This window comes from Mus musculus, chromosome 11, assembly GCF_000001635.26.
Source record: "Mus musculus strain C57BL/6J chromosome 11, GRCm38.p6 C57BL/6J".
Lineage (NCBI taxonomy): Eukaryota > Metazoa > Chordata > Mammalia > Rodentia > Muridae > Mus > Mus musculus.
In genome coordinates, this window is record NC_000077.6 from 3,753,118 (window position 1) to 3,766,599 (window position 13,482).

The following is a 13,482-nucleotide window of genomic DNA, read 5'->3' on the forward strand; positions in this document are numbered from 1 at the left end:
ACAGGATGAGGGTGGACCAGCAGGCCACTTCCAATTAGAGCACTGGGTATCGCCTGGGCTCATCACAAGGGCTGCCGTTCACAGGGCTGCCGTTCACAGGGCTGCCATTCACAGGGCTGCCATTCACAGGGCTTGTGCTCCTGCCTGGATCAGCTGTCACTGTCTTGAAACAAAAACTTCTATGAGGTACCTGTATTTTAATTTTGCACTGGGACCACAAGTTAAGCAGCAGGGGTTGCTGGGAGGTGAGAGATGCAGGAACCGCTTCTCTGAATCCCAACTCCTAAGAACTGTGAGTTAGCATCGAGGACCAGAAAAACTCCATCTGATACTCGCCAGATCTGCATCTGGTCCATCCTGTTGGGTTTCCAGGAAGGGCAGGAGAAAAGGCAGCTGCTGAGCCAGGAGGGGGCACCCAGGGATAGGGATGTTTCACCGTATTGGTTTTGTTTTATTCTGATGCTGGGAATGGAACCCAGGCCCTCAACCATACTAACCAAGCTTGCCGCTCAGCGACTGCCTAGTCCTCTTGTTAATCAAACACAAGTCAAGGCCTTAAGGAGGTACAGGCTGTACCCAGCATATGCCTGTGAGCCTAGCACTTCAGAGGCTAGGGCAGGGGGGGTTCCTGAGTTCCAGGCCACCCAGGGCTCCATAGTGAGACCCTGCCTTAAAAACGAAATGAGGGGCTAGGGAGACAGCTCCGTGGCTAAAGTCCTTGCTGTGCAAATGTGAGGTCCTGCATTTGGATCCCAGCATCCATGGAAGGCTGGGTCCGGCAGTGTGCACAGGTCCTGGAGGGAGAGGGTGGAGGGGGAGGGTGGAGACAGGCAGACCCCTGGGCTTGCTGGCTGGCCAGCCTAGCTCAATCAGTGACTCCACGGGTCCGTGAGAGGTGGAAGATGTTGTCAAGGGAGGACTGCGACACCAGAGGGAGGTGTTCACACCCTGGTATTGCAGGCCTCCCACTCCAGGGAACTTGTCCCAGAAAGAAACCCAAGTGAAGAAAGCGTATGTGCCGAAGATGCTCGGGCAGCAGTTTGGCTGTGCTGATGATCTGAGCAGAAGAGACTCGCTGAACAGAAGGAAACTCATTCTGGAGACATTTGATACAATCAAGCCCACAGTCACGTGGGGAGCTGCCTGGGTCGCACTGCCATGGGAAAAGGATGTAAAAGAGACGTTCGTCTGAAGGAAAAGTATGAACCAGAAATAGGAACCTAACGGTAGTGTCCTGAACTGTCACAGCACCGGAACTGCTGTCTCAAGAGCATCCTTCAAAGTAACAGCTGTCCAGGGACAGAAGAGTGGCCCCGCTAGGCCAAGAACAAAGTATGTGGGTTGGAGGGCTGGAAAGAAGGCTTGGGACTCTGCAACACATGAACAATCTCACAATGGCTCCAGGGATGAAGGTTCTCAACAGGGCCACTTCCTAAGTAAAACTAAACACTCCAGGCCGAGCCACACACCGAGTAACTGCCCTCATTTCCCATGGAATACCCCACAATAACCTAGGGTACTGTCCAGGTGAGGTGCAAACCTGAGTCCATGACTCCCTTCCATCCTGGTATGACAGTGGATGTGGGCAGCTACTATTTCTGCAGATGTGCGTCAGCGGTCATTATCCAACATGAACGTCAGAGGAGAGGACGTAAAAGGAAGTTTATCTTTAGCAGCCTGAGGCCCATGGCTCCATCATTATTCATGTTGTTCCTCTGTGTGGTCAGACGCATTGCTGGTGTGAGCTGACTGGCCCCTTACAGGAAAACTGGGCACTGGGGAATGAATCATGCCTACACGGGCAGTTAGTGGCTGGCCTTGTAGGATGTTCTTTGAAGAGGTCCAAGATGGGGGAGGGGCGTGAGCTCCAGCTCAACCTTGTGTTGAGACTGTGTTCTCTTCAGTCCACTGCTTACCCTGATGTTTCTCTACTTGGTTTCCTGGTGAGCCCTGATCCAATTCTGGCCTATACCTGAGCCCTCATGGGGTCACCTGTCTTGGCCTGGCACCTGAGTGGCCCTCTGTTTATTGCTTTGAGCTAGCAGAGATCACTGTATTACTCTGATAAATGCTTTTGTTAACAGGGCTGCTCAGGCTGTATGACTGAACAATTGTGTACTGCATAATTCTAGGAGGGAGGGGCCACCACACTAAACACTGTAGATTCATTTTTACTGTAACACATGTCCAATAGTTGCAAGAAAAGAGTACCCACCCCTGCAAAATAATGTAATAATCTTAGAATAAGTGGAAGTGAGGGTCTTGGGGAGTCTGTCAAGGCTCCAAGTAGGCCCACTGCAGCCTCCAAACAACGGATGAAGCTGCCCCCAGCATCTGTACTGCCTTCCTTAGACTCTTGGGGGCCTCTGACCAAAATACACTCTAGGCTGCACGGTTGGGAAACCTGATGCCTGACATAGTTCTGTTGACCTCATATTTACTGAGTACACTGGGCCATGGCCAAACAAGATGGTGTGTTACTCTTCTCTGGTGTGCTTTCTCTTCTACTTTGATCACCCAGCCTGCCCTCAGAAGCCAGAGCTGCAGGCTGCTTGCCACCCCGGTCTCTGAGCTGCCACAGGCATAAATTCAGCCTGTGTGTGTAGCAGTGAGGGCGAGGGATGCCTGCTCTCCCAGACTCTCCTAAACTCTCCCTCTTCCCACAGTGCTCTGCTCCCCAACCTGCCCCCTGCTCCCACACAAGCATGCTCACAACACACAGGGGTGGTATCCTCTGTAGAACTTCGCCCCTGCTCCCCCACAGGCATACCCTTCCCCACCCCTCAGCTGCCTGTCTGCAGAGGGCCCTCCTCATGGGCTTCCTGGCAACACCTTTCTCAGCTCCTGTGCGTTTGCCTCACTGAACAGTCTTGATTCTCCACTTGATGACCTCCTGTATGCCCTGGACACCAACTCTGGCCACAGGGCCCTATTCAGGCCTAAGCTCTTTCCGTGGGAAGGTACAGAAGGATCAGGAGGCCCGTTGGCCTGTAAATGAGGTGAGTAGGGCACTCCACCCTCCTCTCCTCTGGGATGGACCTCAGTCCCCTGGCTACAGACAGTGCGCCCCACCACAGCGCGCGAGAATAACCGAAAAACAAGATTTTCTGATATATGCAAAAGGCAGAGTGTGCTGACTTCTCTACCACTTCCCTCTACCTCTGGAACACCACAACAGTGTTGACTCCCCCCGCCCCCCTGCATTTAGCCTTTCCCAAGTGACAAGGATTCTCCCTCAAGGCACCTTCTGCATGCTCCAGGGTCTGAGGTTCCTCCCCAGAAAATGAGTGGTATGCCTTGCAGCTTGGGCCTTCCAGTGCATTCTGTTCCTTGACCACCCCTTTGGCACCCATCAGACTTTTGCCTGTGTGATCTTAGGACAGTCATTTTTCCTCCTTGAGCCTCAGTTTCCCCATCTGTAAAGTGATAATGGCAATAGTCCTCTTGCTTGCTGTGTTACTTGGGGCACTGTCTGGACGTGATGGTTTGAAACTAAGCACATCTGCCAAAGGCTCCCACTGGAGGGTCTGGCCACCGGCTGAGGGACTCCTGAGAGGAGCCAGAGCACAGGGGGCCTAACTTCTCAGAGGCTGATCCTCCTCCTCCTCCTCTCCCGCTTTCTACAATTCAGCACCCCACCCCCAGCCCTTCTACCATGGTATTCTGTGCTCTCTGGGCCCAGAAGCAACATCAGCCAACCAAGTACTAACAAATGCGGCCTAAACAAAGTCACATTCTCTTTGTTTTGTCACAGCAACAAAATGCTAACACCAAGGGTGCTACAGCTCTCCTTCAAAGCCCTATGGTGGCTTCGTTTTCCGTATGGGGACCAGGGGTGGCCCAGGTTACCCAGTCAGACTTCTGCCTCCAAACCATCTTTGTCCCCTGTGCAAACAAGGGCAGTGAGGCACTGCTCCTGACTGGCATGTAAAAAAAATCACACAGGAGCTTAAAATCCACCAGTGTCCTCACATGAGCAGGTACCAAGTATTAATGAGCAGTCAGAGGCTTCCACACAGGTGACTGCATAGGTCCCCCTTCATGGGGCTACACTGAGCAGTAGTAACCACTGGGTACAGGGAAAACCTTTAATATGGACAGCCCTGAAGCGAAGTCTCCTTTCCATGAGCCATTGGTCATCTCCAGAGATGCCAGGGCTGTACCCTCCTTACCATGCCTTCATGCCCAGACACTAATAGCTGTCACCTCACAAGGCCTGGTGTCATACCCTCAGTCTGCCTGCCTGTCCTTTCTGACCCACTCCCTCCCACTTCTAGCCTGTCACAAGGCTCTGAGACCTTTGACCTCCTGACCCCTATCCTGTCCTTATTCCCACCTGTGCCACTGTACGAATCCTATAACAGGAGGGGTTACTTCCACCAGGAAGTCCTCTGTGATTTTTCACTTTATCAATTGCTTTTTCTCCTTCCCTCCCTCCCATCCTCTAGTAAAGCCACTTGCCTCAGTAGCACTAAAACAACTAAATAAATAAATGAGAAGATAGGACAATAGCTTCCTTGGAGGTTCAGCTCCTGAGCTAGGCCAGTTCCTGTGAACCCAGAGAGACCCAGAGTAAGAACATGAGCATCTAGAACAGAGCCAGCCCCCTGCTTCAGACCTGTGACCTCACAGGAACTCAGTTCATGTGACCCACAATGAATGTCAGAGCAAGCCCTTTGAAAGGCTGTTCCCAACCATACCCAACTTGAGACTTTCTGAAGGGCCCTGTACCCTACTTATATCAGCTTGCGCTGGTGCTCTGAGGGGCTCCTCTGAGAATGGTTCCTGATGTAGCTCTCAAAGATAATGGAGGTAAGGGAGGGACGTAGTTACAAAACAACAAAAACACCAAACACCAGGCAGGGCACAGTGGTACACATCTGCAATTCTGGGAGGCAGATGCAGGACAACTGTGAGTTTGAGGCCAGCCTGGGCCACACAGTGAAGACCCATCTCAAAAACAATAAAACTTGACAGGCTTTCAGAGCACAAGGGTACCCAGCACTAACATTATGACCAAGTACCCAACACTCATAACCAAGTACCCACATTATGACCAAGTACCTGGCACTCACATTATGACCAAGTACCTGGCACTCACACTGTGACCAAGTACCTGGCAGTCACATTATGGTCAAGTACCCAGGACTTACATTATGATCAAGTACCCAGGACTCACATTATGACTACACATCTCCAGGGAGTCTCATCACCAAGTTTGCTGGAAGCCTGTATGAAGAAGACATTCGCCCTCATGGCCTGTGCCAGCTACCATCATCCCAGACTTTCCCTGTGTTAGACACATAGCCTTCTGCCCTTCCTTAGTCAGTTTGGTTCTCTATACTGCACAAGGGCAGCCAATATGAGCTGGGCCCAGAAGACAGGAGTTAGTTCACAGGAGAGCAAATGAGAAAGCGCCATCTTCACAGCACTGAGTACAGCCTGCTCAAAGCTGCCTGGCCTGACCTCTGGGAACACAGCATGCTGGGCTCTGGTCTTCCCTCTACACCCTTCCAGGTCTGTATTCCAGGCAAAAACAATGTATATGCTTAACACACACACAGAGACAAATATAAACTCACATATACACACACATACTCACAGACACACACTCACACACACTCATATACAGAAACACACTCACACACGCATGCACGCACCACATAGGCAGAAAGCTGTGCTGCTAAACCTGGGGACACCTACTCTCTCCATCAGGTATATCAAGCCTGCAGCCACAGACCAACTTTGCCCAGGATATCCGTGAATATGGCTCAACACAAAATTGTAAATTTGCTTAAAACACCGAGATATTTTTTTCTTCCCATTTGTTTGCGTAACTCAGTCACACCACCCTCAAACATGAACTAGGGCACTGACGATGCTGTGTTGTTCTAACAAGCATCTGAACAGGCCTGAGTTCACATCTCCCCATTGGCCGCTCCTGTGTCTGCTCTGCCTCCTCTAAGTCCATGACCATTGCATGAGCACGCCGCACCCCTCAGTTCACGCTTGTGTCTGAACCCTGTCCTCAGAAAACAGATGTGGGTTTGTTCTCTCTCTCTCCCACCCCTCCTATGGCTGCATTGCCAACGAACTCTCTTTTGCAAGCCTCCTAGTTTCCTGTGACTGACATGCTGTATGGTGTACCTCGCTGGGTAACACCAAGGTTGAGTGCAGCTTCCCCGAGTCTCTGCATGGCCCTTTATCCTTTGTGACCCCGGAGGCTCTGTTTGAAGCACAGAGATAGATCACACAAAATACACAATATCTCATCTCAGCCTCACTGCTAGGTAAAGAGGTTAAGAAGCAAGTAAACACTTGTGTGTATGCACACGTGTCACTGTGTGTGTGTGTGTGTGTGTGTGTGTGTGTGTGTGTGTGTGTGCATCAGAGGACAATTCATGGGAACTGGTTCTCTCCTCCCACCATGGGTTCCAGGGACTAAACTCAGGCTGGCAGTCTTGGTGACAAGAATTTTCACCTGCTGAGCCACCTCCTGGCCCTGGAAAGGTAGGTTTAATGCTCCCGCCTTTGAAGAGAGGGAGGCCAGCACTGAAGGGAGAGGAAGCCAGGTGCAAGTCAGGCAACGGCTTCCCGCCACAGACTCCGTAGGGCTGCTCCTCCAGAGCTTAGGGCTGAGCTGTGTTGGAGGCTACCCTTCTGGAGCTCCTTCATGGCACTCTTAATGGGGTCAGGAGTTGGCTGCTGCAGACAGCTTAGAGATAGGGAATGACTCAGGCACGGGACCTAGCAGCAGAGTCAAGACTGGAACCTAAGAACCCAGGTCTCCTTCTGGCCCAATGACGAAATGGGACTTCCAGAGGAGCTGCCCAGGGGAATTGATTCCCCAGGCCACAAAGTTCTGTTGCTGAGCCTGTCATAGGTCAGATCACAGCCACTGCCCTCCAGAGCAGACAGCAAACCTAGCTCCCTCTTCTTTGGTAAGATGGGCTGCGGTGTGCGACACTATTTCACTAGGACCCATCTAGAAGGAGAAACGTGTTTAAGGACACTTCATGGTGTCTGAGCCAAGGAGACCCGCATCTGTGGAGTGAGTGGGGTTGGAGTTCTTCCCATGCACAAGGAAAACAGCAACCTCCCGTAGCTGATGCTACCCAGGCCTCTATCAGCCCGAGTCTCCCCGATTTTTCTCTCCCTTTAGCAGGCACAGTCAATGTTAAAAACTGAAGGGTGACAGCTTGTCTCTACTTGAGACTTCCTAAGCTCACCTTCATACAGACAGCATTTCAGGGACACACCTCTGCTGGTCCCAAGGGATTCCAGACTGGAGCCTGAAATCTGCCTGTTCTTGACTAAGACATTGGCCACAGGGTCTCCTGGTGACACTCTAAGCTCTGTTCCAGGCCTCATTCTAAACACTACAAGCATCACATACACCCCCAGCATGACCTTGACATGAAATAAAGAGGGAAGCGGGCCCAAGGCCACTCAGACACTGCCCTGATCACACCTTCGTTTCCACATACATTTGTGGCCTTCTATCACAACCAAGCAGAGAAGAGGCTGGCACTTCATCCCATACTGTTTGCTTTGAATCTTCATGTAATAGCAATCAAAACTGTTTTATGGGCACAGAAAGAAAAGCAATTTAACATCTGATGCTTATTCTTACTGACCACTTCAAGACTCATCCGCTGAATAAACCCAAATCGATAACAGAATCATCATTTAACTTTACATATGCACAAAGTACATATCCGAAGTAAAAACCGGAGATTAAAAACAACCCTTAAGAGCAGAAAACGGCATTCACATGACCGGACCATTGCAGCAGCTCAGGATGAAATACTGAGCGTGTTTGCAACTGAAAACTCTAAAACCCTACACCTGTGTTCAGAATGTTACAAGTTGACTACACTCTGCGTGACTTCCAGGCTGAGGCTTTTGGGGAATACCTGAGCTAGCCAGACCCCAAGAAGGCATTGACATTGCCAGGCAAGGAGCAAAATTAATTAAGGTTTACTACAGGCCAGGCCAAGGGGCATTTGTAGAATAAATAAAGAGCTGTTTCTAATCAAGGCATATAGAGTGAAGTTAACTGCCTCTGTCTGTTAGGTCAACAGGGTTAAAGAATTCTGATTTTCCCAAGTGAGTGGCACTAGATCAGAAACTCTCATCAAGGTAGAGAGCAAGTTTCACTCACAGCAGTCTCCAAAAATGGTTTCAAGCATCAAAAATGGCAGGTGAGAGAGACTAAAGGGCTGCTAGACTGCAAAGCCGCAGTTTCCTCTCAATGTGAAGTCAGATGGCCAGCAGGCTTCCGCCAGGACACCAGGGCAGTTAGGATCACCATAGGACAGGGACATTCTCAGGGCTGGCCCTTGCTCAGACCAAAGTGGCCACTCCGGAGATAGGGTGAACTAGGACAAGGCCCACAAGGATGGCGCTGCAGTTCTGCTAGCACTCAGGGAGCCTAAAGGCCCTGAGGTAGTAAAGACTCCAGGCCGACTGGGGAAGAAATGTGGTAAGTGTTGGGAGCGGGCAAACACGACCGCCCCTCCCAGACCCCCTCTCCTGTCCATGAACAGCTGGATTGAATTTCTTTTCCTTTTTCATCCCCTGAGAATTATCGACCCCCGCTCATCTCTAGTCGCAGCCCCCTTTCCAAAACTCGCCATGCGCAAAGCCACTGCGCTGCGTACTCCAGCAGGGTGCGGGGAAAGGGGTTCCCCGAGGCTCCCCGCGATCCCCACGCCACGAGCAAGTGACATCAGAGGCTCGCGTGGACCGGTCCTGCCGCAAAGCCCGGCGCGGGGCGTGCGTGCGTACGTGCGAGGGGAGCCCGGCCTCGCAAAGCCGGTGGCACTAACCCTTCTTAAATTTATTCAGGCAGCCAGAGCTGCAGAAGGAGCGCACGGAGGCCGTCTCCCAGCAGCCGCGTCCCTTCATCCCCGCGGCCCGCGGCCTCCGAGCGACTGGGCGTTACATGGCGCCGGGTCCGGGGCGCGCAGCTGGGAGGACCGCAGGGCGGAGGCGGCGGTGGCGGCGAGCGCTCGCGGGTCCCGGCGTCGCGTCGCACAGAGCACCGGGCTGCCCTGAGCACGGTCCCTTAACCCCGTCAGCGCCGCGCGAGCCGAGCCGCCTCCCCGCCTCCTCCCCCGGAGCCTGCGCCGCCGCAGCCGTGCGACCCCGCGAGCACCGGGGCGCGGGGGTTGGGGCGGGCTTCCCGCGGCCACGTCACGTCTGCTCGCGAAAATCCGAGCGAAGGTGCCGCCCCCTGCAGCAGCAGGCTCCGTGCTGCTGCATTTCAAAGGAAGGGTGTCCTTGAGAAGCCGTGGCCCGTGGGGAATAGGGTGGCCCGGAGACTGACTGTGGGTGATTCCAGGAATTTGAGGTCTCCCCTGAGACCGGTCACCTAACCGCGCCTTGGCAGCTGATGCATCTGTGTCGGACCACCTGCAGCTACCTGGCCACTTTCTGGGAGGAAGGCAACAGGCAGGGGCCCAGGGACTTAAGCTCCTTTAGGCACTTCTGCTACAGGACCACAGGCATCTGGGGACATCTGTCTCTGTCCAGACTTTTAAGAATACAAGCGTCCTGTGGAAGTCTGGCGGACATCATAAACCCAGTGTCCAAATGTGAGTTTCTTGTGGTCCCCTAGAGCTTTCTTCCAACCCTTCCTCCACCCCTCTCCCATCAGCTAACTGGGCCCAGTTGCTCAGCTAAGAAACCTCAGAGACATTCTTGACTGATCAGCCTTTAAGACCACTGGGCCAGAACATCCTGAGGGCAGTGCCCGGAAAACACATCCCCACAGTTCTCCGTCACCCCACTCCAGGATCACGGACTCTTAGAAAGCGGCCCAGAAAATCTTCCAGTTTCCACTCTGGCTGCCCGCAGTCCACACTCAGTACTACTACCCAAAAGATGCTGCTCAACGTCAATTCAAAATGAACCCACATGGCAGCAATTTCTAGATGGAGCCATATCACCGGGCCCCTAATCTTCCTACTTTTGAGAGGCCTGGAACACCTGTCTAACGCCCCCAGTAGCAGGACTACAGTGAGCCCCAGCTTCAGTTTATGGGCAGGTTTGTTTGTTTTTTTAATAGAATTTGTGTGTGCAGGAGTCAGTCCAGGGCAGGATATTTAGCCACATGCTCAGTATCGTGGAAGCTGAAAGAATCTGACTAAAAGCTGTACCTCTGTCCTGAGCAGGAAGGGCAGGGCAAGAGAACACAGTCCTGCCTGTCTGTGGGAATATGGGGACATACTCAGCCACTCTGGATTACTTGAGGAGTCAGCAAAGAAAACACATCTAGAAAGGAAGTGAAGTAGTAAATAAAATCATAATAATAATAATGCAGGAGAAAATAATCTCGAGTCCAGGGAGAGCACATGCACACAAACACGTAAGTGCATATATGTATACACACGTGTGTGCACACATGAACACATGGGCATGCATACATCTGCACACTCCTTTGAACATACACATTTGTATGTTCATCTTTCTATGTATTTTTATTTCGTACTGTAAGCCACATCAAAACATTATCATATTGTGCTCGTCCAGAATGGTTAGAGTCCGGCCTAGGAGGATAGGTAGCTAGGTATGTTAGCTGAAGGGTCACAGGTAACCAAGCAGCAAGGTCAAGGGACCCAGCATCACCTTCACTCACCACTGGGACACTGCTAACCAGGCTCTGATTCCACCAGGCTCCTCTTTTCTCAGACTAGTGCACACACACACACACACACACACACACACACACTAAAATTCATGTGCACAAATTAGTGTGTGCACCTGTACATATGTGTGTGAGTGTTCACACATGTGCACAATTATCCAGTGTCCATCCTAGTGCCAGAGGCAAGAGGAAAAAGAAGCTAACGTGAGGGCTCTAAGGTGCAATGTGGCAGGCAGTACAGTGAGAGCCACAGGCATGTCTCCACCCTGCAGCCCGTGTGAAGATACAGTGCTTCAGCAGGAGAGGAAAAAGCAAGACACTGTGTGCCTGTCACCACTGGCAGTAAAGACAGATTCAACCTAAGAGCCCAGCTGCAGAGGGCTGTCTGTGTTATTAGCTTCATGGATGCCAAAGAGCCATGTAGACTCACCTAGGCAATGGCTGCACGGGTTAAAACTTACACTAAAGACCAAAACGCTGGAAGAAAAGCAACTCACACAACATGTTTGTAATGGAGTGGAAGCCACACAGAAGCAGGCTTGTTAGAGCAGCAGACGCAGGGGCCAGTTTCTTGGGATCCAGGCTTCTTTCTTCTCCTCCGTCCTGTGTGCCCTACTGGAACTTCATTCCCTGCCGGTTTCCTGCACAGACTGAAGTCCCTGAGGACAGAGTGTGTGGCCTTCCCTCATTGTTCCCAGCTTCTGGTGTGACCTAATAAGTATTCACAGACTGAATGGGCACAGGGGTGACTCAGAGATGAGATCAATTAATTGGTTGCTCCAAGTGGCTTAGTCACCTACCATGAACCCCACCTGTCTGAGCCCATCAAACCAACCCCCTTCTGCCATCTCCAGCTCTCCACTGTGCTGCCTTCAAGTTTGTACTTCTGATACGCACCCAGCCCCACAGCTCCCTTTGTCCTCTGCACGGGCACAGAGGAGGGTTAGCCCATAGGTAATGGCCACAGCCCCTGTGCAGCTATCTTAAGAATGAAGCTTTAAAGAAGCAGTGTTCTAAGAATAACCATACATAGGAGCTGACTACCATTGTCATTAATAAATAAGTGAAAAGAATTCATTCAAAAGCAATTTGTGAGACTGGGTTGCTAGGCAATTAACATAATGTCTGAAGGGGAAAACTTTGTCATTGATCATGCTAAAGTTACAAAATTATTATGGGAAAGAATGCACCATTCACATCTGTTTCATAAAAAGGACAGGGCCTGGGCGATTCTGCCCCACATGCGTTGTTTTATTGGGGGACCAAAAGAGATGGTCCTCTGGGGGCTGAGCCTGGTGGGCAGCAAGGGGCTGTCAGCTCTGGAAGCACAGTTGGGATTGGTGCCACCAACCTGTTCCTCACTGGCTCTTTATAGCTGCCATTCACAGCTCCTGTTGCTTATTAACCAGAGTCTTGTTCTTGTTGGACCCTAGATAGTCCTTTCACTGACCACTTGTTTAGTCTCCAATCATGACTTGTTTTTTACTTAAGGTGACAACAAATACAACTGAAAATATTACAGTTATCACGGACTATTCCCCTGAGGTGGTCATTAAATCAACACAAATTAACAGCTTTGATGAGCTCATTTAAATATATTCAAATTGCCACACATCTATTTAGTCATTTACAACCTAATAGTGTCATCGCTGAGAGTCCTGGGAAGCCGGTGTGTTCCTGTTCTGGAGTGTGAGGCATTGTTGCCTCATCTCATATAGGGATAGCTCATTGGAAGCTGTGTTGCTACTGTTGCCCTAAACTCAGCAGTTCAAGTCCTGGGAGTTTTCCCTCAGGAAATGAACAGAGACTCAGAGGCTTTCTGTACAGAGACGCTCACTGCCTCACTGTCAGTGATAACACAGATGGAAAAGTCAAAATGCTCAACAACCCAGACACGAAGAGGATACCGGTTCTGTGGGCTGTTACAGGGCCATGAACACGATTATAAAGAGAGGGAAACTGTTAGCTATAACGGCAGGGTAAAGGACTGGCCGTGGAGTCGCTTGTTTAATTAGATGCCTAAGATGGGGAATAAGTGAAGGGGGAGAAAAAAATACATAAAATTCAAAGGCAGTGTGAGGATATAAGATCATTGGCTATTTTTTTATACTCTAAATACTTTTTGCCTTTTAGCATGGTATTTCCCACAGTGACAAAATCACATTCACTCAACTGACCACAGTATTTGAAACCCTTTCCCAAGAGGGGAGAAACTGGGAAGAAAGAGTCTTTGAAGATTCGATGCCTTGTTCAGGGACAGTGAGTTATTTTATTAAACCATGGGTAGAAGGACAAGGGATAGTACCAGAGAACAGGGAGTCAGGACTGTGGGTCCCCACCTTATGATGACAGGTCTCCCAGAGGTTGGGGCTGGACTCAGATTTGTAACCCACCTGCTGGGTGACTTAGGCTCGGAGTCTTGCTTGCCAGATCCTCAGCCAGAAATGGTGCTCGCTCTCACTAGCTCACCTTGTTAGCGGCTAAACGGAAAGGCCCCACATCCTAATTTGAACTCCAACCAGAAGCCCTAAGAACAGGAGCTAAAAAGCCTTTAAAGGATGCTTCTAACAGAATGAAGCCATGGAGCAGGGCGAACCTCCTCTGATACCCGACCTTCTAAGAAAGGCAGATCAGGATATGGACATCCAGAGTCCATTCAACAGGGAGAAAGCAAGTCAAGGGGAAGTGGCCTCAGAAGGGGTCAAACCTGCTGACACTCTGACCTTGGGTCTCTAGTGTCCAGACATGAGAGAGTGAGTTTCTGTTGCTTTAACTGTTTAGACCGTGGTGTTGTTCTGAGAGTCTGAGCTGACTAATACAGCTCCTTATGC

At 50.9% G+C, this 13,482-nt stretch overlaps 1 protein-coding gene across 26 annotated transcripts in view; it reads right to left on the reverse strand.

Moving 5' to 3' along the window:
• Window positions 1-13,482, reverse strand: part of Osbp2 (oxysterol binding protein 2) — a 160,269-nt gene that overhangs the window by 49,387 nt on the left and 97,400 nt on the right. For 4 of the 26 annotated variants that reach the window (XM_030246386.1, XM_006514860.4, XM_030246383.1 and 1 more), the window contains exon 1: window positions 8,832-9,065. The exons of 20 other annotated variants lie outside the window; for them this stretch is intronic. In XM_030246386.1, coding sequence (XP_030102246.1) covers window positions 8,832-8,910 — 79 coding nt within the window. In that variant the 5' untranslated portion in view covers window positions 8,911-9,065. Of the gene's footprint in view, window positions 1-8,831; window positions 9,126-13,482 lie in introns of those variants that run through there. 2 more of the 26 variants (XM_030246384.1, XM_030246385.1) reach the window with 2 other exon arrangements.